The sequence below is a fragment of the Lithobates pipiens genome, unplaced genomic scaffold, assembly GCF_037356315.1.
Source record: "Lithobates pipiens isolate NorthernLeopardFrog02 unplaced genomic scaffold, aLitPip1_a1.2 Scaffold_22, whole genome shotgun sequence".
In the NCBI taxonomy this organism is placed as follows: domain Eukaryota; kingdom Metazoa; phylum Chordata; class Amphibia; order Anura; family Ranidae; genus Lithobates; species Lithobates pipiens.
The window spans coordinates 346179777-346203088 of NW_027507784.1; the positions used below are offsets into that span (position 1 = coordinate 346179777).

General features: G+C 48.4%; 1 protein-coding gene across 1 annotated transcript in view; it reads right to left on the reverse strand.

Annotated features, from left to right (window-relative positions):
• The window catches only part of MYLK (myosin light chain kinase), a 164359-nt gene that overhangs the window by 41231 nt on the left and 99816 nt on the right, over positions 1–23312 (reverse strand). Inside the window, 2 exon segments of the mRNA XM_077449738.1 lie at positions 1234–1266; positions 1931–2236. Of these exon segments, the coding sequence (XP_077305864.1) occupies positions 1234–1266; positions 1931–2236 (339 nt within the window).

A 23312-nucleotide genomic window follows, 5' to 3' on the forward strand; every position in this document is an offset into this window, starting at 1 on the left:
GGTCTCCGAGTACGGAGGGGGAGGGGGGGGTGAGCAAGCTAAGAAGCGTGTATCTAAAGCATCCTGATGGCAGTTAAATCTTAAAATGTTTCTTAGCCTGGATTGTGTTTATGTTGAGCTTCGGGGTTTGTAGTCTTTTTGTTGGAATTAAAATATGTTTCTTTCTATGTTATCTTGTCAGGAAACAGTTTTCTTTACTTGTTGATGTAAGCACGCTTGTTTTTGTTACATTGTTTATTTTTATGTAAATATGTTTTTATTAATAAGCTGTATGTTAGACATGTGCAAAAGGAAAAAATTTGTTTAGTTTCGTTTCGATTTAATTTGTTAATTCATTAATTTCGTTTAGTTATATTTGTTAACTTCCTTAAATTCGTTTTTGGATTTCGTTTAGTTTTCTACCAAATTCTAAAAATCGGCCACATTCGAAAATATTTCAACCAAATTCAAAATATTTCAACCAAACTCGAAAATATTTCTACCCGATTCGAAATGATTTCAACATGATTCGACATTATTTCAACCACATTCGAAAATATTTTGTGACCCAACTTTAGGGACATATATCTCGGGGTCACTTGGTTCTAGAAACTCCAAATTTGGATATGTTGTAGTGCTAGTACTATTGTGTTGGCATACCAAATTTGGGGTTTCTAGCTATAAGTGACCCCGAGATATGTGGCCCCAAAATCGGGTCGCAAAATGTTATTCTCTGCTCTAATAACTAATAACATTTTGCGACCCGATTTTGGGGCCACATATCTCGGGGTCACTTATAGTTAGAAACCCCAAATTTGTTATGCAAACACAATAATACTAGCACTACAACATATCCAAATTTGAAGTGTCTAGCACCAAGTGACCCCGAGATACATGGCCCTAAAGTCGGGTCACAAAATATTTTCAAATTCGGTTGAAATAATGTCAAATCATGTCGAATTCATTCGAATTCATTCTTTATATTTCTTTCGTATTCGTTGTAATTTGTTATTTTTTTATTCGGACATTCGGATGCATCCGAATGTCCGAAAGATGCACAATTCGGCCGAATTTCGATTCGTTACGAAAAGAATTGCACAAGCCTACTGTATGTACCCCACAGTCAAACACACTATTATTATTATACATTTATATAGCTCTGACATATACAGCAGTGCTGTACAGTCTCTGTACCAGAGGAGCTTACACTCTAATGTCCCACCACTATATATACATTATTTATGGATCACTTACCATCATCGGACACTTCAACTTCATCTTTATGTTCTACAAAAATATGAAAGAAAAATATTATTGGCATTGATACTGAACGGTAAAGAGGACTTATGGAGGCTGATTTTCTAAAGTAGTTAAGAATCTCTACACAGAAAAATTGTGTAACAATGTCCCCAAAGTACAATAAGAAGCTGCTGTATGACAGTCTACAAAGTCCCCAAAAAATTCCAAATGAGCCAAATCCTCCTTTATTGGTGTCTCACACGCTCCCCCTCCCCAGGCACTGCAGGTCCCAGTGGGATGGTCTCCAGAGCAGAGTAACCATCCACTCCCACTGCAATATCTCCTCCCACTGTGGTGTAAGCAGGCACCGCCTACATGAGAGCGACGACTCTGCTCTGAATTCAGGAGCAGTGCAGCATTGTTGTCACTCTATTACAGGAAGATGCATTAGGTGAACTTCACTGGCAGGATCAACAGGTATCTGTAGAAGTTTTCAAGTGCAGAAGGACTTATAAATAAGAAGTGTGGCACTTTTTTTTTTTTATTTTTTTTTTTTGGGAGGCCAGAGTTCTACTTTAAAACACCCAACCATGTGAACAGAAAACCCCTGATGACTTTGAACACCCAATAATGGGCAGAGTCTTTAAAAAGCCGATAAATAGTTCTGAATGTAGAGGCCCCTTAAAGAACCCAAAAAGCGTTACATTGTTACCTCCTTCTACTTTTTCCTTGTAAGCCACGGGGTCGGATTCCTGGCTGGGCTCGCTGGTTCCGTACACGTTGGTGGCCCGGATTCGGAACTTGTACTCGCGGTCGTGTAGTAAATTCTCCACGTTAAAGGAGGTGCTCCTGCACTGCGTCAGGTCGGACCACGTCTTGTCCACGGAGTCCCAGATCTCCACTGAGTAGGACTGGACCACGCTGCCTCCATCATAGGTGGGGCCGTACCAGGACAGGGTCAGGGCCGAGCCCTTCATCTCTGAGGTGCAGGGCTGCCCGGCCGGGGGATCCGGCTTATCTGCAAAAGAAAGACACGATCGAATTTTAATCAGACTGCTGGTTACCATTAAGAAGAAAAGATCAAAATGAATGATGAACTATTTGGGTGGCTCAGGGGGGAGAGAATAAACAAGGCAGCAGAAAATTGCCCTGGGCACCGAGAATAATGTACAGGACATAGAGGGGGCACAGAGAATAATGTACAGGGCATAGAGGGGGCACAGAGAATAATGTACAGGACATACAGAGGGCACAGAGAATAATGTACAGGGCATAGAGGGGGCACAGAGAATAATGTACAGGGCATAGAGGGGGCACAGAGAATAATGTACAGGACATACAGAGGGCACAGAGAATAATGTACAGGGCATAGAGGGGGCACAGAGAATAATGTACAGGACATACAGAGGGCACAGAGAATATTATACAGGGCACAGAGAATAATGTACAGGACATACAGAGGGCACAGATAATAATGTACAGGGCATAGAGGGGGCACATAGAATAATGTACAGGATATACAGGGGGCACAGAGCATGAGGGCAAAGCACAGAGCTGGCTTGCTCAACCTTCCTACCCCAGAGGAACTCATGAAATAATTTTAAAGTCTCAACAAAACCTAAAATTGTCATCCTCAGCTCACTGCATGTGAGCATCATCAATTACATTGTAGATATAATAAAAGTATGAAGAATGTAGCGTATCTAGTATACACATCACCCAAGATAAATCATTGTCAACAATCTGCTCTTTAGCATAAAATGATTTTCAGTAACAATCAAAATATAAAAATTATAAATAAATTTTATGTCGAGAAGTAAGACTCCCTTTCCATTGGAGGTCAGCAGAGAAATTCTTCCTTGCTTCCCCTTACATTGACTGCTTAGTGAGAGAGCCCCCCAATATTCCTTACATTGGTGATCAGTGGGAAGAATGTTCCTTACATTGGTGATCAGTGAGAAGAATGTTCCTTACATTGGTGATCAGTGAGAAGAATGTTCCTTACATTGGTGATCAGTGAGAAGAATGTTCCTTACATTGGTGATCAGTGAGAAGAATGTTCCTTACATTGGTGATCAGTGAGAAGAATGATCCTTACATTGGTGATCAGTGGGAAGAATGTTCCTTACATTGGTGATCAGTGAGAAGAATGTTCCTTACATTGGTGATCAGTGGGAAGAATGTTCCTTACATTGGTGATCAGTGAGAAGAATGTTCCTTACATTGGTGATCAGTGAGAAGAATGATCCTTACATTGGTGATCAGTGGGAAGAATGTTCCTTACATTGGTGATTAGTGATGGACGAACTTCCGACGGGACGTTTCGCGAACGCGAAATGCGAACGGACCCAAACGTTCGCGAAACCGAACGTTCGCCGCGGGCCCCATTGACTTCAATGGGAGGCGAACTTTGCAAACCTTCATGTCGAATTTGCGGCCACGTGGTAATTATTAGGGGGTAAAACGTAGTCCCACCATCTGGACAATGACATAATACATGTATGAGGTGAATTTGGGATCGATAACTACAAGCATTTTTATTTTATTTGGGAAATTGTTCTAACAATTCAGGACTATGGAGCTAATGAAGGCAATGGAGGAGAGGGAAGGTCAGGGACCAGGGTAGGCAAAGAAGAGGGTGCAGGAGATGATCACCAGCAGCGTGACATACCGGAATGACACATGCACCGTGATAGAGGCATCTGACAGCAGCACCGTAATACAGAGCACTGACAGCAGCACCGTGACATACAGCGCTGACAGCAGCACCGTGACATACAGCGCTGACAGCAGCACCGTGACATACAGCGCTGACAGCAGCACCGTGACATACAGCGCTGACAGCAGCACCGTGACATACAGCGCTGACAGCAGCACCGTGACATACAGCGCTGACAGCAGCACCGTGACATACAGCGCTGACAGCAGCACCGTGACATACAGCGCTGACAGCAGCACCGTGACATACAGCGCTGACAGCAGCACCGTGACATACAGCGCTGACAGCAGCACCGTGACATACAGCGCTGACAGCAGCACCGTGACATACAGCGCTGACAGCAGCACCGTGACATACAGCGCTGACAGCAGCACCGTGACATACAGCACTGACAGCAGCACCGTAAGCAGCCCCAGGAGGAAGTCAGCACAGCACAGGGATGGTGTGATCCCCTCATAATAAGAACCCCCAGGAGGAAGTCAGCACAGCACAGGGATAGTGTGATCCCTTCATAATAAGAACCCCCAGGAGGAAGTCAGCACAGCACAGGGATATCATAAGCAGCCCCAGTAGAAATATGACACCGCTCAACCTCTTCAAAGAGGAGGGTAGGGGCATATAGTACGGTGTGCTTTTTTGGGTCAAGGAAGTGAGCCAAATGAATTAAGAAGGTCTGTGTGCTTGATTAAAAAAATAGTTTATAGACATATACATGGTCTACTGGTCACATGTGTTGAATTCCTCCGAGATCCATGCCTCATTCATTTTTAGAAATGTGAGGTAGTTAACACTGTGGTGAGCTAGGCGAGTACGCTTATCGGTCACAATCCCCCCTGCTGCGCTGAACGTCCTTTCGGACAGGACACTGGATGAGGGGCAAGCCAACAGTTCGATTGCAAATTGGGCAAGCTCTGGCCAGAGGTCAAGCCTGCCCACCCAGTAGTCTAGGGGTTCATCACTCCTCAGAGCGTCCACATCGGCCGTTAACCCAATGTAGTCGGACACCTGACGGTCTAGGCGTTCCCTGATGCTGGATCCGGATGACACCTGTCGATGGGTCGGCTGAAAGAATGACCTCATATCCGAAGTCACCAACACATCTTCAAACCGGCCTCTTCTTGCAGGCGCTGTTGGATTGGTACCCGCAAATCCTTCTCTGGGAGTGGGAATTGCTCCTCTGCCAGCGCACGCAAAAGCAGAATGCAGCATTTCTCGAAGCAAGGCCTGGAAGTGCTGCATTCTGACAGCCCTCTGCGACGGCGGTAACATTTCCGCCATTTTGTGTTTGTACCGGGGGTCTAAGTACGTTGCCACCCAGTACTGGTCCTTGACCCTCATGCTTTTTATACGGGGGTCCCTATTAAAACACTGGAGCATGAAGGCCCCCATTTGCACTAAAGTGGAAGCGGTGTGGTGGCCTGGCTCCTGCTCATCATCCAGGATAATGTCGTCCTCTTCATTCTCCTCTCCCCATCCTCGCACAACAGGGATCCCAGAAAGGTTTAAAGCATGCTCTTCTTGCTCCTGCTCATCCGCCCCGGCACCATCCTCCTCTGACTCCTCATCAGACTCCTGTTGTTGACTTGTCTCAGATAGAGTAGCCCCCCCTGGGAATTCATCCAGCATTGCGACTTCCTCATCTTCCCGCTCCTGCTCCTCCACAGCCTGATCAATGACACGACGCAATGCACGCTCCAGAAAGAAGGCATAAGGTACCATGTCACTGATGGCGCCATGGCTGCGACTGACCAGTTTGGTGATCTCCTCAAATGGCCGCAGAAGTCTGCATGTGTCGCGCATGAGCAGCCACTGGCGCGGTGAAAAAAAACCCAGCTCCCCAGAACCGTTTCTTTCGCAGAGTTCATACAGGTAGACGTTAACTGCACGTTTCTGCTGGAGCAGCCTATCAAGCATATAGAAGGTTGAGTTCCATCGCGTCGGGCAATCGCAAATAAGACGTCTGACCGGCAGATGGTGTCGCCGCTGAATGTCAGCAAGGCGAGCCATGGCCGTGTAAGATCTTCTGAAATGGGCCGAGATTTTCCTTGCCTGCCGCAAGATGTCCTGGACCCCAGGGTATTTGACAAGGAATCGCTGCACGACCAAGTTTAAGACGTGTGCCATGCACGGCACGTGCGTGATTTTGCCCTGTTTCAATGCGCTAAGCAGATTGGCACCGTTGTCACACACCACTTTACCAACTGTCAAATTGAGCGGTGTTAGCCACTCATCTGCCTGTGAACGCAAAGCTGAAAGGAGTGCCGGGCCAGTGTGGCTCTTTGCTTCCAGGCACAACAGACGCAGCACGGCATGGCAACGTCTCACCTGGCATGTGGAATAGGTTCTGGGGAGCTTGGGCGGTGCAGTGGAAGAGACGCTAGCAGCGGAAAAGGAGGAGGCAGCTGAGGAGGAGAGGGAGGAGGATGGAGTAGGAGGAGGAGAAGAAGAGTCAGGCCTGCATGCAATCCGTGGCGGTAAAACCAAATCTACACGGGTGCCACGGGTTACATGCTTGACGGCCGTCAGAAGGTTCACCCAGTGGGCAGTAAAACTGATATACCTTCCCTGCCCGTGTTTGCTAGACCACGTGTCTGTGGTCAGATGTATCTTGGCACCGACACTGTGTGCCAGAGATACATTCACTTGCCGCTGAACATGGCCATATAGCTCTGGGATGCCCTTCTCTGAGAAATACTTCCTTCCTGGGACCTTCCATTGTGGTGTTCCAATGGCCACAAATTTGCGAAAGGCCTCCGAGTCCACCAGTTTATATGGCAGTAGTTGGCGGGCTATGAGTTCTGACAAGCCAGCCGCCAACCGTTGGGCAAGAGGGTTATCCGGCGTCATCATTTTTTTACGCTCAAACATTAGGCCCACGGAAGCCTGCCTTTTTGCAGAAAAATGTGAGCTTGGCGTGATGGAAGGTGGAGTGGAGGACAATTGTGAGGAGAGAGGAGAAGGAGAAGTAGAAGACGAGGCTGGACGGTGAGAGCCTGCAGTGTGGCTTTGTGTGTTCCGTTGCTCCCACTGGGCTCGGTGATGGCTGCTCATGTGCCTTCTTAAGGCGGTCGTCCCTAGGTGAGTATTGGGCTTACCGCGACTAACGCGTTGACTGCAAAGATTGCAGATGGCAACGCTATTGTCAGCAGCGGACACGTTAAAAAAAGCCCACACTGCGGAGCCATGTGCCGGTGTCCTGGGAGCGCCAGATGTGACCGTACATGGTCGATGACTCGCTCCTGATACATTTGCAGTCTGCTTTGTCCCTGCTGTGCAATGTAAGTCATTGCTGCTTCTCCTCCCTATCTGCTGGTCCATATCTCCCTCTGAACTCCCCTCCTCTTCCTCTCTTGTGGGCACCCACGTGACATCACTAGACACGTCATCATCAACGTCACCTTCCCCACCGCTATAAGTAGAGATCTCGGAGTAGGCAGCAACACCGGGGACCAACCTCCTCCTTGGGCTGATCTGGGTACTGGCGTCAGACTGCTGAGTAGCGCTTGTTGCTACCTCCTCTTCCTGATCCAATACCAAGAGTGGCTGCGCATCAGAAATGTCCTCTTGATATGGATCGGAAAATAATTCCAGTGACTCAAGCGGAAGGTATGTGGTGGTGGTGGTGGTGGTCGTGTTGTTGGTGGTAGTGTCTTTGGGGGTGCACATAGCAGAGAGTGAAGAAGAGGGTGCAGATCGAGAGGATGAGGAGGGTGCAGAAGAGTAAGGCTGAGCGAGCCACTCAACCAAGTCTGGTGCATCCTTTAAAGTAATTGAACGCACCTTCTGCAACTTCCCACTTTGGCTCAAGCCTGTTGCTCCTGCCCTACCCCTACCACCCCTGCGGAAGGGCCTGCCTCTTCCTCTGCCTGTCATTTTTTAAATGACCCTGTGACAAAACTCTTAGTCCCTATACCGATGAAGGACTGCTGCAGTATAGGGCAGCGGTCAGCAGTGGTGCACGTCAACCCTATCTATTGTGGACCGATAGCGGTCCTTACAGAACAGCAGACTGTACCGCACTCAAGCCTATGTACCGTAGCACCCTATACCAAGTTACCAGTCCTTATAAGAACTTTTGTGGAACAAGCAGGTTGTGTGTTAGTGATTAGCAGACTGTACGTCAGTCCCTATACCGCTGAAGGACTGCTGCAGTATAGGGCAGCGGTCAGCAGTGGTGCACGTCAACCCTATCTATTGTGGACCGATAGCGGTCCTTACAGAACAGCAGACTGTACCGCACTCAAGCCTATGTACCGTAGCACCCTATACCAAGTTACCAGTCCTTATAAGAACTTTTGTGGACCAAGCAGGTTGTGTATTAGTGTTTAGCAGACTGTACGTCAGTCCCTATACCGCTGAAGGACTGCTGCAGTATAGGGCAGCGGTCAGCAGTGGTGCACGTCAACCCTATCTATTGTGGACCGATAGCGGTCCTTACAGAACAGCAGACTGTACCGCACTCAAGCCTATGTACCGTAGCACCCTATACCAAGTTACCAGTCCTTATAAGAACTTTTGTGGAACAAGCAGGTTGTGTGTTAGTGATTAGCAGACTGTACGTCAGTCCCTATACCGCTGAAGGACTGCTGCAGTATAGGGCAGCGGTCAGCAGTGGTGCACGTCAACCCTATCTATTGTGGACCGATAGCGGTCCTTACAGAACAGCAGACTGTACCGCACTCAAGCCTATGTACCGTAGCACCCTATACCAAGTTACCAGTCCTTATAAGAACTTTTGTGGACCAAGCAGGTTGTGTATTAGTGTTTAGCAGACTGTACGTCAGTCCCTATACCGCTGAAGGACTGCTGCAGTATAGGGCAGCGGTCAGCAGTGGTGCACGTCAACCCTATCTATTGTGGACCGATAGCGGTCCTTACAGAACAGCAGACTGTACCGCACTCAAGCCTATGTACCGTAGCACCCTATACCAAGTTACCAGTCCTTATAAGAACTTTTGTGGACCAAGCAGGTTGTGTATTAGTGTTTAGCAGACTGTACGTCAGTCCCTATACCGCTGAAGGACTGCTGCAGTATAGGGCAGCGGTCAGCAGTGGTGCACGTCAACCCTATCTATTGTGGACCGATAGCGGTCCTTACAGAACAGCAGACTGTACCGCACTCAAGCCTATGTACCGTAGCACCCTATACCAAGTTACCAGTCCTTATAAGAACTTTTGTGGACCAAGCAGGTTGTGTATTAGTGTTTAGCAGACTGTACGTCAGTCCCTATACCGCTGAAGGACTGCTGCAGTATAGGGCAGCGGTCAGCAGTGGTGCACGTCAACCCTATCTATTGTGGACCGATAGCGGTCCTTACAGAACAGCAGACTGTACCGCACTCAAGCCTATGTACCGTAGCACCCTATACCAAGTTACCAGTCCTTATAAGAACTTTTGTGGAACAAGCAGGTTGTGTGTTAGTGATTAGCAGACTGTACGTCAGTCCCTATACCGCTGAAGGACTGCTGCAGTATAGGGCAGCGGTCAGCAGTGGTGCACGTCAACCCTATCTATTGTGGACCGATAGCGGTCCTTACAGAACAGCAGACTGTACCGCACTCAAGCCTATGTACTGTAGCACCCTATACCAAGTTACCAGTCCTTATAAGAACTTTTGTGGACCAAGCAGGTTGTGTATTAGTGTTTAGCAGACTGTACGTCAGTCCCTATACCGCTGAAGGACTGCTGCAGTATAGGGCAGCGGTCAGCAGTGGTGCACGTCAACCCTATCTATTGTGGACCGATAGCGGTCCTTACAGAACAGCAGACTGTACCGCACTCAAGCCTATGTACCGTAGCACCCTATACCAAGTTACCAGTCCTTATAAGAACTTTTGTGGAACAAGCAGGTTGTGTGTTAGTGATTAGCAGACTGTACGTCAGTCCCTATACCGCTGAAGGACTGCTGCAGTATAGGGCAGCGGTCAGCAGTGGTGCACGTCAACCCTATCTATTGTGGACCGATAGCGGTCCTTACAGAACAGCAGACTGTACCGCACTCAAGCCTATGTACCGTAGCACCCTATACCAAGTTACCAGTCCTTATAAGAACTTTTGTGGACCAAGCAGGTTGTGTATTAGTGTTTAGCAGACTGTACGTCAGTCCCTATACCGCTGAAGGACTGCTGCAGTATAGGGCAGCGGTCAGCAGTGGTGCACGTCAACCCTATCTATTGTGGACCGATAGCGGTCCTTACAGAACAGCAGACTGTACCGCACTCAAGCCTATGTACCGTAGCACCCTATACCAAGTTACCAGTCCTTATAAGAACTTTTGTGGAACAAGCAGGTTGTGTGTTAGTGATTAGCAGACTGTACGTCAGTCCCTATACCGCTGAAGGACTGCTGCAGTATAGGTGAGCGGTCAGCAGTGGTGCACGTCAACCCTATCTATTGTGGACCGATAGCGGTCCTTACAGAACAGCAGACTGTACCGCACTCAAGCCTATGTACCGTAGCACCCTATACCAAGTTACCAGTCCTTATAAGAACTTTTGTGGACCAAGCAGGTTGTGTATTAGTGTTTAGCAGACTGTACGTCAGTCCCTATACCGCTGAAGGACTGCTGCAGTATAGGGCAGCGGTCAGCAGTGGTGCACGTCAACCCTATCTATTGTGGACCGATAGCGGTCCTTACAGAACAGCAGACTGTACCGCACTCAAGCCTATGTACCGTAGCACCCTATACCAAGTTACCAGTCCTTATAAGAACTTTTGTGGAACAAGCAGGTTGTGTGTTAGTGATTAGCAGACTGTACGTCAGTCCCTATACCGCTGAAGGACTGCTGCAGTATAGGGCAGCGGTCAGCAGTGGTGCACGTCAACCCTATCTATTGTGGACCGATAGCGGTCCTTACAGAACAGCAGACTGTACCGCACTCAAGCCTATGTACCGTAGCACCCTATACCAAGTTACCAGTCCTTATAAGAACTTTTGTGGAACAAGTGAGTTGTGAATGTTTAGCAGACTGCAGCAGAAGGGCAGCAGTCAAATATAATATCCTTTCTATATTTGGAAGAAAGAATATTATACATGTACAAGCCTATTACTGTACCACTGATACCAGTCCTGAAAAGAACCTTTGTGGAACTAATAATAACAGCAAGTCTTTAAAATTACCCTCACTGCCTGACAACACTGCTTCCTTCCTGTCCCTATACAAATTGGCAAAAAAAGAGAACGATTCATGGTTACTGGAACAGCTCTTTTGTGGACCTTGATAGTAACAGCTAATGATGATGATGATGATGATGATGATGAAAGACTAATCTGGCTGTCCCTGTAGCATACACCGTCCTTTCCCTTTCTCTAAACTAACAAAAGACACTCAGGCTGCTGCAAGAATCAGCAGCACAGCAAACCTATCAACACCTAACACCTATACCAGTCCTGAAAAGAACTTTTGTGTACCAAATAGCTAGTGGTTTATCTCTCCCTACTCCACACAGGAACCTGTCCCTATCGTAACAGAAGAAAGAATGTAAAATGGCCACCGGATCGGGTGTATTTATAGGTTAGGGGGAATGTACAAGTGTCCATGTGCTGTCATGTCTCAATTGGCTGTCCTGTATCACATGATAAACGTGTCACCAAAGGTTAAAGTTCTTGTATACATTAAACACGTAAGTCCGCCGCGGCGAACGACGGAAAAAGGCGTTCGAACGTGCGGACCGCGAATGTCGGAAATTCGCCGCGAAACGACCGCCGGGCGAACCGTTCGGCCATCACTATTGGTGATCAGTGAGAAGAATGTTCCTTTCAATGGCTATTTTCTATATATCGAAAGTATTCGCCCCCCTTGAACTTTTCAACCTTTTGCCACATTTCAGGCTTCAAACATAAAGTTATAAAAATTTTATTTTTGTGAAGAATCACCAACAAGTGGGACACAATTGTGAAGTGGAACGAAATCTATTGGATTTTTGAAACTTTTTTAACTAATAAAAAAATGAAAAGTGGGGCGTGCAAAATGATTGGGCCCCCTTGCGTTAATACTTTGTAGAGCCGCCTTTTGCTGCGATTACAGCTGCAAGTCGCTTGGGGTGTCTCTATCAGTTTTGCACATCGAGAGACTGAAATTCTTGCCCATTCTTCCTTGCAAAACAGCTGGAGCTCAGTGAGGTTGGATGGAGAGCGTTTGTGAACAGCAGTTTTCAGCTCTTTCCACAGATTCTCGATTGGATTCAGGTCTGGACTTTGACTTGGCCATTCTAACACCTGGATACGTTTATTTGTGAACCATTCCTTTGTAGATTTTGCTGTATGTTTGGGATCATTGTCTTGTTGGAAGATAAATCTCCGTCCCAGTTTCAGGTCTTTTGCCGACTCCAACAGGTTTTCATCCAGAATGGTGCTGTATTTGGCTGCATCCATCTTCCCCTCAATTTTAACCATCTTCCCTGTCCCTGCTGAAGAAAAGCAGGCCCAAACCATGATGCTGCCACCACCATGTGTGACAGTGGGGATGGTGTGTTGAGGGTGATGAGCTGTGTTACTTTTACGCCAAACATATCGTTTTGCATTGTGGGCAAAAAGTTGTATTTTGGTTTCATCTGACCAGAGCACCTTCTTCCACATGTTTGGTGTGTCTCCCAGGTGGCTTGTGGCAAACTTTAGACGAGACTTTTCATGGATATCTTTGAGAAATGGCTTTCTTCTTGCCACTCTTCCATAAAGGGCAGATTTGTGCAGTGTACGACTGATTGTTGTCCTATGGACAGACTCTCCCACCTCAGCTGTAGTTCTCTGCAGTTCATCCAGAGTGATCATGGGCCTCTTGGCTGCATCTCTGATCAGTCTTCTCCTTGTCTGAGCTGAAAGTTTAGAGGGACGGCCAGGTCTTGGTAGATTTGCAGTGGTCTGATACTCCTTCCATTTCAAAATGATCGCTTGCACAGTGCTCCTTGGGATGTTTAAAGCTTGGGAAATCTTTTTGTATCCAAATCCGGCTTTAAACTTCTCCACAACAGTATTACGGACCTGCCTGGTGTGTTCCTTGGTCTTCATGATGCTCTCTGCGCCTTCAACAGAACCCTGAGACTATCACAGAGCAGGTGCATTTATACAGAGACTTGATTACACACAGGTGGATTCTATTTATCACCATCAGTCATTTAGGACAACATTGGATCATTCAGAGATCCTCGCTGAACTTCTGGAGTGAGTTTGCTGCACTGAAAGTAAAGGGGCGAATAATTTTGCACGCACCACTTTTCACTTTTTTATTTGCTAAAAAAGTTTAAAATATCCAATAGATTTCGTTCCACTTCACAATTGTGTCCCACTTGTTGGTGATTCTTCACAAAAAATTAAAATTTTATATCTTTATGTTTGAAGCCTGAAATGTGGCAAAAGGTTGAAAAGTTCAAGGGGGCCGAATACTTTAGCAAGGCGCCGTATGAAATAGTACATTATAAAGTATATAAAATGTATATCTACAGTATGATGTATAACACAATGTTTATAGCCAAGCAGTATGGAAGGTATAACATGCAGCACAAGGTATAAAGAGGATTATCAGGAAATATAATTGTACAATATGTAGCAGAGTGTATGCAACTGCAGATTGCAGAGTATACAACGCACAGCATACTTTGTACAGTGACGCAGTGCAGAGTATATAATGTATATCACAGTGTATACAACCATTATACAGGATATAATACACAGCACAGCGTATACACTAAACCAGGGATATGCAATTAGCGGACCTCCAGCTGTTGCAAAACTACAAGTCCCATCATGCCTCTGCCTCTGGGCGTCATGCTTGTGGCTGTCAGAGTCTTGCTATGCCTCATGGGACTTGTAGTTCTTGCATATCCCTGCACTAAACCAATGTGGTGTATTTAGGATATATGGGATTTAATGTGTATTTCAGGTGAATAATATGCTGCGGGTGAGAAGTGTCGATGACACGTATTGAAGGATCAGCTGTACGTGAAATCTCCCTCATAGGCGGCGGGCAGAGAACACGCAGAGACCGCCATAGGAAAGGCACATGTATGATTAGCGTGATGAGGATCAGATAGCGATCGCTCTCTCCTCTCCATGAACGGGAATTCCCGGGTGGCATTTCCTGCAGATTCGTGGGAAAAGGAGACTGCGGAGTGCGAGATGACAGACGGCCCGGTGCTCCGACTCTGAGAACATACAATCCGGAAAATATCCATTACACTTATATGGGAACTCCAGACCAAGCAGCATTATCTGAGCTTAGCAATCCTTAGATGTGATGGCTGCATTTGTTTTCTTTTTTTTTTTTAGGATTTTGTTCCCTTTTTTTTTGCCTGGTGATCCTGCCAGTAATATACTTCCTTTGTACAAGGGGGCATACTATAGACACGGGGGTGCACTACTGGTCAACAGAGGACATGTAGACTGGGAGCACAGTTAGGAGTTGTTGGGAGCACCAACGTCAATAGATGATACATTGGCAGGGCATGGATTTGAAGTCAATGGGTGCACTAGAGACACTAGATGTTATGTGGACTGGGAGACCACTTGGAATAACTGGACATACTGGGAGAACTGGAGACATTAGGTGACATGTAGGCTGGAGAGCACTTGGAGTCTCACTGGGCAAAATGGGAGCACCAGAGACATTTGATGACATGTGGACTGGTAGCTCACCTGGAGTCACTGCGCATACTGGGAGCACCAGAGACATTAGAAGAGTTGTTGATTGGTAGTCTGTCTAGAGTCACTGGGTGTACTGGGAGCATTAGATAATATGCGGATTGGTAGCCCACCTAGAGTCACTGGGTGTACTGGGTGTACTGGGAGCATTAGATAATATGCGGATTGGTAGCCCACCTAGAGTCACTGGGAATACTGAGAGCAGCAAAGACATTAGATGAGGTGCTGACTGGTAGCCCACCTAGAACCACTGGGCAAACTGGAAGCATCAGAGACATTGGATGACATCTTGACTGATAGGCCACCTAGAGTCACTGGGCATACTGGGAGCACTGAAGACATTAGATGACATGAGGACTGGTAGTCCACCTAGAGTCACTGGACATACTGGGAACACTGGAGATATTAGGTGACATGTGGACTGGTAGCCCACCTAGAGTCACTGGGCATACTGGGAGAACTGAAGACATTAGATGACATGAGGACTGGTAGCCCACCTAGAGTCACTGGGCATACTGAGCGCACCGGAGACATTAGGTGGCATGTGGACTGGTAGCCCACCTAGAGTCACTGGACATACTGGGAACATTGGAGACATTAGGTGACACGTGGACTGGTAGCCCACCTAGAGTCACTGGGCATACTGAGAGCACCGGAGACATTAGGTGGCATGTGGACTGGTAGCCCACCTAGAGTCACTGGACATACTGGGAACACTGGAGACATTAGGTGGCATGTGGACTGGTAGCCCACCTAGAGTCACTGGGCATACTGAGAGCACCAAAGACATTACATGACATGTGGACTGGTAACCTGTCTAGAGTCACTGGGAATATTGAGAGCGCAAGAGATGGTGGATGACATGTTGACTTGTTGTAGCCCATCTAGAGTCACTGGGCATACTGGGAACATTGGAGATATTAGATGACATGAGGACTGGTAGCCCACCTAGAGTCACTGGACATACTGGGAACACTGGAGACATTAGGTGACATGTGGACTGGTAGCCCACCTAGAGTCACTGGACATACTGGGAACACTGGAGACATTAGGTGACATGTGGACTGGTAGCCCGTCTAGAATCACTGGGTGAACCAGAGACATTAGATGCCCTGTGGATTTGGAGCACACCGAGAGGCACTGGAGCACCAGAAGAATTGTCATTGCTCATGGAACCCCTGAAGGAAACCCAGTTTTTCACAAAACCCCGATTGAGAATTGAGAATTGTTTCACAAAACCCCGATTGAGAATGGCTTCTTTAGAAGGAACCCGCCAACTGTTGGCTTCTACGTAGAACCATGTACATTAGACGCGGTGCCCGGGCACACATTAATCCAGTTTCTGATGGAGTTGAGGGGACGGGTTTCTGTCTTTCCATTGGATGTACATCGCCGCAGAACTGATGTTTGTGATTTTACAGAGTTTTCGGAAACCTGAGCGCTCCCTCTGCATCGCCGGGGGTCCAACTGTTATTTTTAGGATTCATTTCTTGATATGAAGCCGGATTGTTCAGCTGCCAAAAAAAAAACAACAACCTCCCTACCCCCCCCCCCCCCCCCCCCCCCGGAGCACAGCGATTGCAGCAAAAACAAGAAGTGATAAAAATGCTGTGCTAGACGACGTCTCCCATCTGTCCTACAGACTTCCCTGCAGGCCGCCTCTTTATAAATCCTGACACTGTCACATCAGGAGCCAAAGTCTACTGGAGGCGCCGGGTGCAAGGGACAGCCAATGAACCCGCAGAGTGCCCATCGTTATGGGGGCAATACGTTTGGTGTTCTCAAGGTATTAATGTGTAGAGATACGTCGCCTCCTTCCAGTGCACCGTGTCAAAGCAGTGTCATCAGAACCAGCACGCTGGCCATTTATTGTCCCTCATGCTGGAAAATTTATTTACATTCATTTCAAACAGTTCCCGAGTGTAACTGCCATTTTCCCCATTCTGGGTCACACTGTTCCTTAGTCTAACTGCCACTTTTGTCTTTTTGGGTCACACTGGTCCTTATGCCTCATACACACGACCAAACAATCCGGTGGAAAAGTCCGGCGACTCAAGTCCGCCGGACAATCCGCCCGTGTGTAGGCTTGCGGCTGACTTTTTTTTTACCCAAAAGTCCGGTGGACTAAGAAAGTAGTTTTGCACATCAATCTGTCCGCCAGACTCGCATTTCGTCAGACAGTACGGCCGTGTGTGTGCCAGTCCGCTGTACTTTTGAAATGAATAGAGGATGCTGGGACTGTGACATCATAATGGGCGGGGACATCATCCGGTGATGTCCCTATATAAGTCACCGCACGCCGCGTCCCTGCCATTGTGACCGGAGACAGCGACGAGGCAACATCTCCAGAAGAGAAGAAGAGAACTGAACAGAAGACGGCGACAGCGGCAGCGGCGACAGAAGACCGCTTGCAAAAAGAGCTAGAAGAAGGCGCGGTGGCCCGGCAAGAAGAACCGAAGAGGGGGACAAGACCCCCGAAGAGGTGGACAAGACCCCTGAAGTCGGAAGAAGAGGCCGGCGACGAAGAAGAAAGCCGGGCTCCTCTGCTAGCAAAAGAGCTAGAAGAAGATAGCGGAGGAGTCCGGCGAGAAGACCCCCAAAGATGGAAGACCCCCGAAGACGGAAGACCCCCGGAGCTGTGCAATAAACTATTTTATCTTGTGTGTTGTGTTTTTTTTGTACTTTATTTTACAGGTGAATGGGTAGGGGTACATTGTACCCCATACTCATTCACATAGGGTGGGGGGCCGGTATCCGATAAGCCCCCCGCCTGCAGACCCCGGCAACCAACGGCCAGGGTTGTCGGGAAGAGGCCCTTGTCCTCATCAATATGGGGACAAGGTGCTTTGGGGTGGGGGGGGGCGCGCGGCCCCCCTTCCCCAAAGCACCCCCCATGTTGGTAGGGCTCAGGAGGGGGGGGGGCGCTCGCTCCCCCCCCCTTCCTGGCCGGCTGGGTAGCGTGCTCGGACAAGGGTCTGATGTGGACCTGGGGGGACCCCCACGCCGATTTTTTTCGGCGTTGGGGTTCCCCTTTAAGTCCATACCAGGTGGCGGGGCCAGCGACGTCTCCTTCGTGGGCCCCGCCTACCTGGAGACGCGCTCGAAATGAGCGGACTTTCCTCCGCGTGTGTGGCCGAGTCCGTTCATTTCAAAAGTACGGCGGATAGTCCGGCGGACTTAGTACGCCATATTAGTCCACTGAAAAAGTGCCGTGTGTGGGCAAGTAGCCCGTTCGGAAAGTCCGACGGACAGTCTGGCGGGAAGTCCACCAGACTAAGTCCGCCGGATAGTCGGCTACGTGTGTACGCGGCATTAGTCTAACTGCCACTTTTGCCTTTTTGGATCACACTGTTCCTTAGTCTAACTGACACTTTTTTTTCTTTTTTGTACAAAAACTGTTCCTTAGTCTAAATGCCACCTTTTGTCTTTTTGGGTTACACTGTTCCTTAGTCCAACTGCCACTTTTTCCTTTTTGGATCACGCCAATTTCCGCAGAAGTCTACATTAAGATACAAGTCAGATTTTGGGCATCCCCTGCAACAAAAATGTAATTTTCGGTGAGATACTCCCAAAGGGAAATCACAACTAAGAGGGATGCAGACCCTGCCACTTTCCTCATTAGAGCCCTGCAGGTGCAGCAGCTGATTGATATTTATAAAGTCACTCCCATTCACATAAACTTTGCACACGGACACAGAGAAACAAACCAGATATTTAATTTCTTCAGAACAACGAAAGGTAGGAATCTGCTACAAAGTTTGTTACAATCCCTGCAATGTACAGAAGTTGTGATTTGGGTGGATTTGTGTTGGGGGGTGGGATTTGTGCTAGGAGGGGGGATTTGGGAGGTTCGTTCTAGTAGGCATAGGTGTGCACCCCAAAGCTCAAACACACCCGCCTTCCTCTGCAGCGTCAGCTGCACTGGACAGTGACATATCTTACTAGCCCCTTTCCCCATTTACTCTCCAGGAGAGGAGGGAAGTCAGCAGCACTGCGGGGCAGGGGCAACATGAGGGAAAGCTCAGGCAGTCGGGGAAATCGGCACCACATGTAGTGATTAGGGTGTGCCCAGCCACACCCACCCTGTGCACACCTATGCTAGCAGGAATGATTGGTGGCATTTGTGCTAGGAGGAGTATTTTTGGGGGGTTAAATTTGTGCGGGGGAGGGGGGATTTGTAGAGAAAGAGAACTTGAGGGGGGGTGGGGGGGCAAAGATTTGTGCTGGAAGGGGGGATTTCAGCGGGGTGCATTTATGCTTAGGGGTAAACATGCAGATTAGAGCTTTTGGGGGGGGGGGTGGATATTTGCTGACACATAAGGCTCATACATCTTGGGGGGGGGGGGGTGGGGGCGGAGGTATGCCCTGGGCTTTAGATGACCTTGTTCTAGCACCGGTGCAGCCTCCTCAGTGCCCATCAGTGCTGACTATCAGTGCACACTACCAGTGCACACTACCAGTGCACATCAGTGCTGACTATTAGTGCACACTATCAGTGCACATTAGTGCAGACTATCAATGCACATCAGTGTCCATCAGTGCACATCGGTGTCCATCAGTGCACATCAGTGCAGACTATCAGTGCACATCAATGCAGACTCTAAGTGCACATCAGTGTCCATCAGTGCAGACTATCAGTGCACATCAGTGTACATCAGTGTCCAGCAGTGCACATCAGTGCAGACTATCAGAGCACATCAGTGTCCATCAGTGCAGAGTATCAGTGCACATCAGTGCAGACTATCAGTGCACATCAGTGCAGACTATCAGTGCAGACTATCAGTGCACATCAGTGCAGACTATCAGAGCACATCAGTGTCCATCAGTGCAGAGTATCAGTGCACATCAGTGCAGACTATCAGTGCACATCAGTGCAGACTATCAGTGCACATCAGTGCAGACCATCAGTGCAGACTATCAGTGCACATCAGTGCAGACTATCAGTGCACATCAGTGCAGACTATCAGTGCACATCAGTGTCCAGCAGTGCACATCAGTGCAGACTATCAAAGCACATCAGTGTCCATCAATGCAGACTATCAACACACATCAGTGCAGACTATCAGTGCACATCAGTGTCCATCAGTGAAGCCTAGAAAATTATTTACAGAAACAAAGAAAACCAAACTAAATTCCACCAAGAGAAAGCTCTACTTGTGTGGAAATAAATGATAAAAATGTCCTATGTGTACAATGTTACATGACCGTGTAATTGTCATTCAGGGGAGGGGGGGAGGGCCCGGTAGGCAAGTGGTTAAAACATAAGCAAGGTATTTTTAGAAACAGTGCATCAAATAAAAGCCTTTTGTGTTCTTAAATAAAAAAAAAGAAAACAATCTAACAATTATTTTGTCATGGAGTTTCTGTCATCGGACGCTAAACCTGCTGTGGGCATCTTGGCTTGGCTGGCGCCCGGTCAGGAAGGGGTTAATGCACATTGTTACATTGCGGACATGTCACTCCAAAATACAAAAATACTCTTTTAAGAAATCCAACGATCGTCTTCCAGAGACTGGCGCAGATCTCCTAAAAATAAACCCTGAACGTACAAAACACGCCGCTTTTATCTCGCCATTCTTCACATTCGCAGCGGTTCCCAAAAAGTGACATTTAAGGTAACGCGGCAGAACGCGCGGCGATAAACTGCCTTCTCAGTGTAAATAAGATTTCCCGGCACGATCGGAATAACCTCGGGGATAATCTGACTAAATTGGTTGCGGTCGCGGAGGAATTCGAGGCTGGCAATAAAACGCTTTCCATTTTGGAAAGGAATGTGGCTGCGCGCCCACCTCGCATCGGCTGGATCCGCGCGCCGCGCGGTGACTGTGCGCTTTCTGGCTCGCCGGCGTCCCTGCGTCACGTCAGACAGAAGCTCTGATTTGCAGAGCTGGCAATCTGCGCACTGTTTACACGCGCGGAGCCAGCAAACGGCGAAACGTTCCAAGTTACTAATTACATAAATAAAGTGTCAGCGAGGAACGTAAAGTCCAGCTGCGTCCAAGTCACGTGACCTCCCCCCCCCCCCCCCCCCCCGATGGCCACGCAAAACGCCACTGTTCTGTTCAGTGTCAAGTGCTTGCTTTCATCTCTCCAACCTGCAAAGCGACTCCAACAAGAAAAGGACGCCATCAGCCAATCACAGTTCACCTTTCATAGTTCAGAGCTGTTAGAACACGGATAGGAGGGAGCTAATTGGTTGCTGTAGTTCACAAATCGTCCTTTGCGCGATTATCAGACAAGAGGCTCGGTACACATTAGAGGGGGATAGCGGGGTAACGGGGAGGGTTAGTATGGGGGATGCATGGAGGATTAGTAGTGGGGTCTTCAGAGGGGTTTATTTGGAGAATTAGTGTTAGGGTTACAGAGAGGGTTAGTATCGGGGTTACAGGGAGGGTTAGCATCGGGGTTACAGAGAGGGTTAGTATCGGGGTTACAGGGAGGGTTAGTATCGGGGTTACAGAGAGGGTTAGTATCGGGGTTACAGGGAGAGTTAGTATCGGGGTTACAGGGAGGGTTAGTATCGGGGGTTACAGGGAGGGTTAGTATCGGGGTTACAAAGAGGGTTAGTATCGGGGTTACAGGGAGGGTTAGTATCGGGGTTACAGAGAGGGTTAGTATCGGGGTTACAGGGAGGGTTAGTATCGGGGTTACAGGGAGGGTTAGTATCGGGGTTTACAGGGAGGGTTAGTATCGGGGTTACAGAGAGGGTTAGTACCCGGGTTACAGGGAGGGTTAGTATCGGGGTTACAGGGAGGGTTAGTATCGGGGGTTACAGGGAGAGTTAGTATCGGGGTTACAGGGAGGGTTAGTATCGGGGGTTACAGGGAGGGTTAGTATCGGGGTTACAGAGAGGGTTAGTATCGGGGTTACAGGGAGAATTAGTATCGGGGTTACAGGGAGAATTAGTATCGGGGTTACAGAGAGGGTATCGGGGGTTACAGAGAGGGTTAGTATCGGGGGTTACAGGGAGGGTTAGTATCGGGGTTACAGGGAGGGTTAGTATCGGGGTTACAGGGAGGGTTAGTATCGGGGTTACAGGGAGAATTAGTATCGGGGTTACAGGGAGGGTTAGTATAGGGGTTACAGAGAGGGTATCGGGGGTTACAGAGAGGGTTAGTATCGGGGGTTACAGGGAGGGTTAGTATCGGGGTTACAGGGAGGGATAGTTTCGGGGTTACAGAGAGGGTTAGTATCGGGGTTACAGGGAGGGTTAGTATCGGGGTTACAGAGAGGGTTAGTATCGGGGTTACAGAGAGGGTTAGTATCGGGGTTACAGAGAGGGTTAGTATCGGGGTTACAGAGAGGGTTAGTATCGGGGTTACAGAGAGAGTTAGTATCAGGGTTACAGAGAGGGTTAGTATCGGGGTTACAGGGAGGGTTAGTATCGGGGTTACAGGGAGGGTTAGCATCGGGGTTACAGAGAGGGTTAGTATCGGGGTTACAGGGAGGGTTAGTATCGGGGTTACAGAGAGGGTTAGTATCGGGGTTACAGGGAGAGTTAGTATCGGGGTTACAGGGAGAGTTAGTATCGGGGTTACAGGGAGGGTTAGTATCGGGGGTTACAGGGAGGGTTAGTATCGGGGTTACAGAGAGGGTTAGTATCGGGGTTACAGGGAGGGTTAGTATCGGGGTTACAGAGAGGGTTAGTATCGGGGTTACAGGGAGGGTTAGTATCGGGGTTACAGGGAGGGTTAGTATCGGGGTTTACAGGGAGGGTTAGTATCGGGGTTACAGAGAGGGTTAGTACCGGGGTTACAGGGAGGGTTAGTATCGGGGTTACAGGGAGGGTTAGTATCGGGGGTTACAGGGAGAGTTAGTATCGGGGTTACAGGGAGGGTTAGTATCGGGGGTTACAGGGAGGGTTAGTATCGGGGTTACAGAGAGGGTTAGTATCGGGGTTACAGGGAGGGTTAGTATCGGGGTTACAGAGAGGGTTAGTATCGGGGTTACAGGAAGAATTAGTATCCGGGTTACAGGGAGGGTTAGTATAGGGGTTACAGAGAGGGTATCGGGGGTTACAGAGAGGGTTAGTATCGGGGGTTACAGGGAGGGTTAGTATCGGGGTTACAGGGAGGGATAGTTTCGGGGTTACAGAGAGGGTTAGTATCGGGGTTACAGGGAGAATTAGTATCCGGGTTACAGGGAGGGTTAGTATAGGGGTTACAGAGAGGGTATCGGGGGTTACAGAGAGGGTTAGTATCGGGGGTTACAGGGAGGGTTAGTATCGGGGTTACAGGGAGGGATAGTTTCGGGGTTACAGAGAGGGTTAGTATCGGGGTTACAGGGAGGGTATCGGGGTTACAGAGAGGGTTAGTATCGGGGTTACAGAGAGGGTTAGTATCGGGGTTACAGAGAGGGTTAGTATCGGGGTTACAGAGAGGGTTAGTATCGGGGTTACAGAGAGGATTAGTATCGGGGTTACAGGGAGGGTTAGTATCGGGGTTACAGGGAGGGTTAGTATCGGGGTTACAGGGAGGGTTAGTATCGGGGTTATAGGGAGGGTTAGTATCGGGGTTACAGGGAGGGTTAGTATCGGGGTTACAGGGAGGGTTAGCATCGGGGTTACAGAGAGGGTTAGTATCGGGGTTACAGGGAGGGTTAGTATCGGGGTTACAGAGAGGGTTAGTATCGGGGTTACAGGGAGAGTTAGTATCGGGGTTACAGGGAGAGTTAGTATCGGGGTTACAGGGAGGGTTAGTATCGGGGGTTACAGGGAGGGTTAGTATCGGGGTTACAGA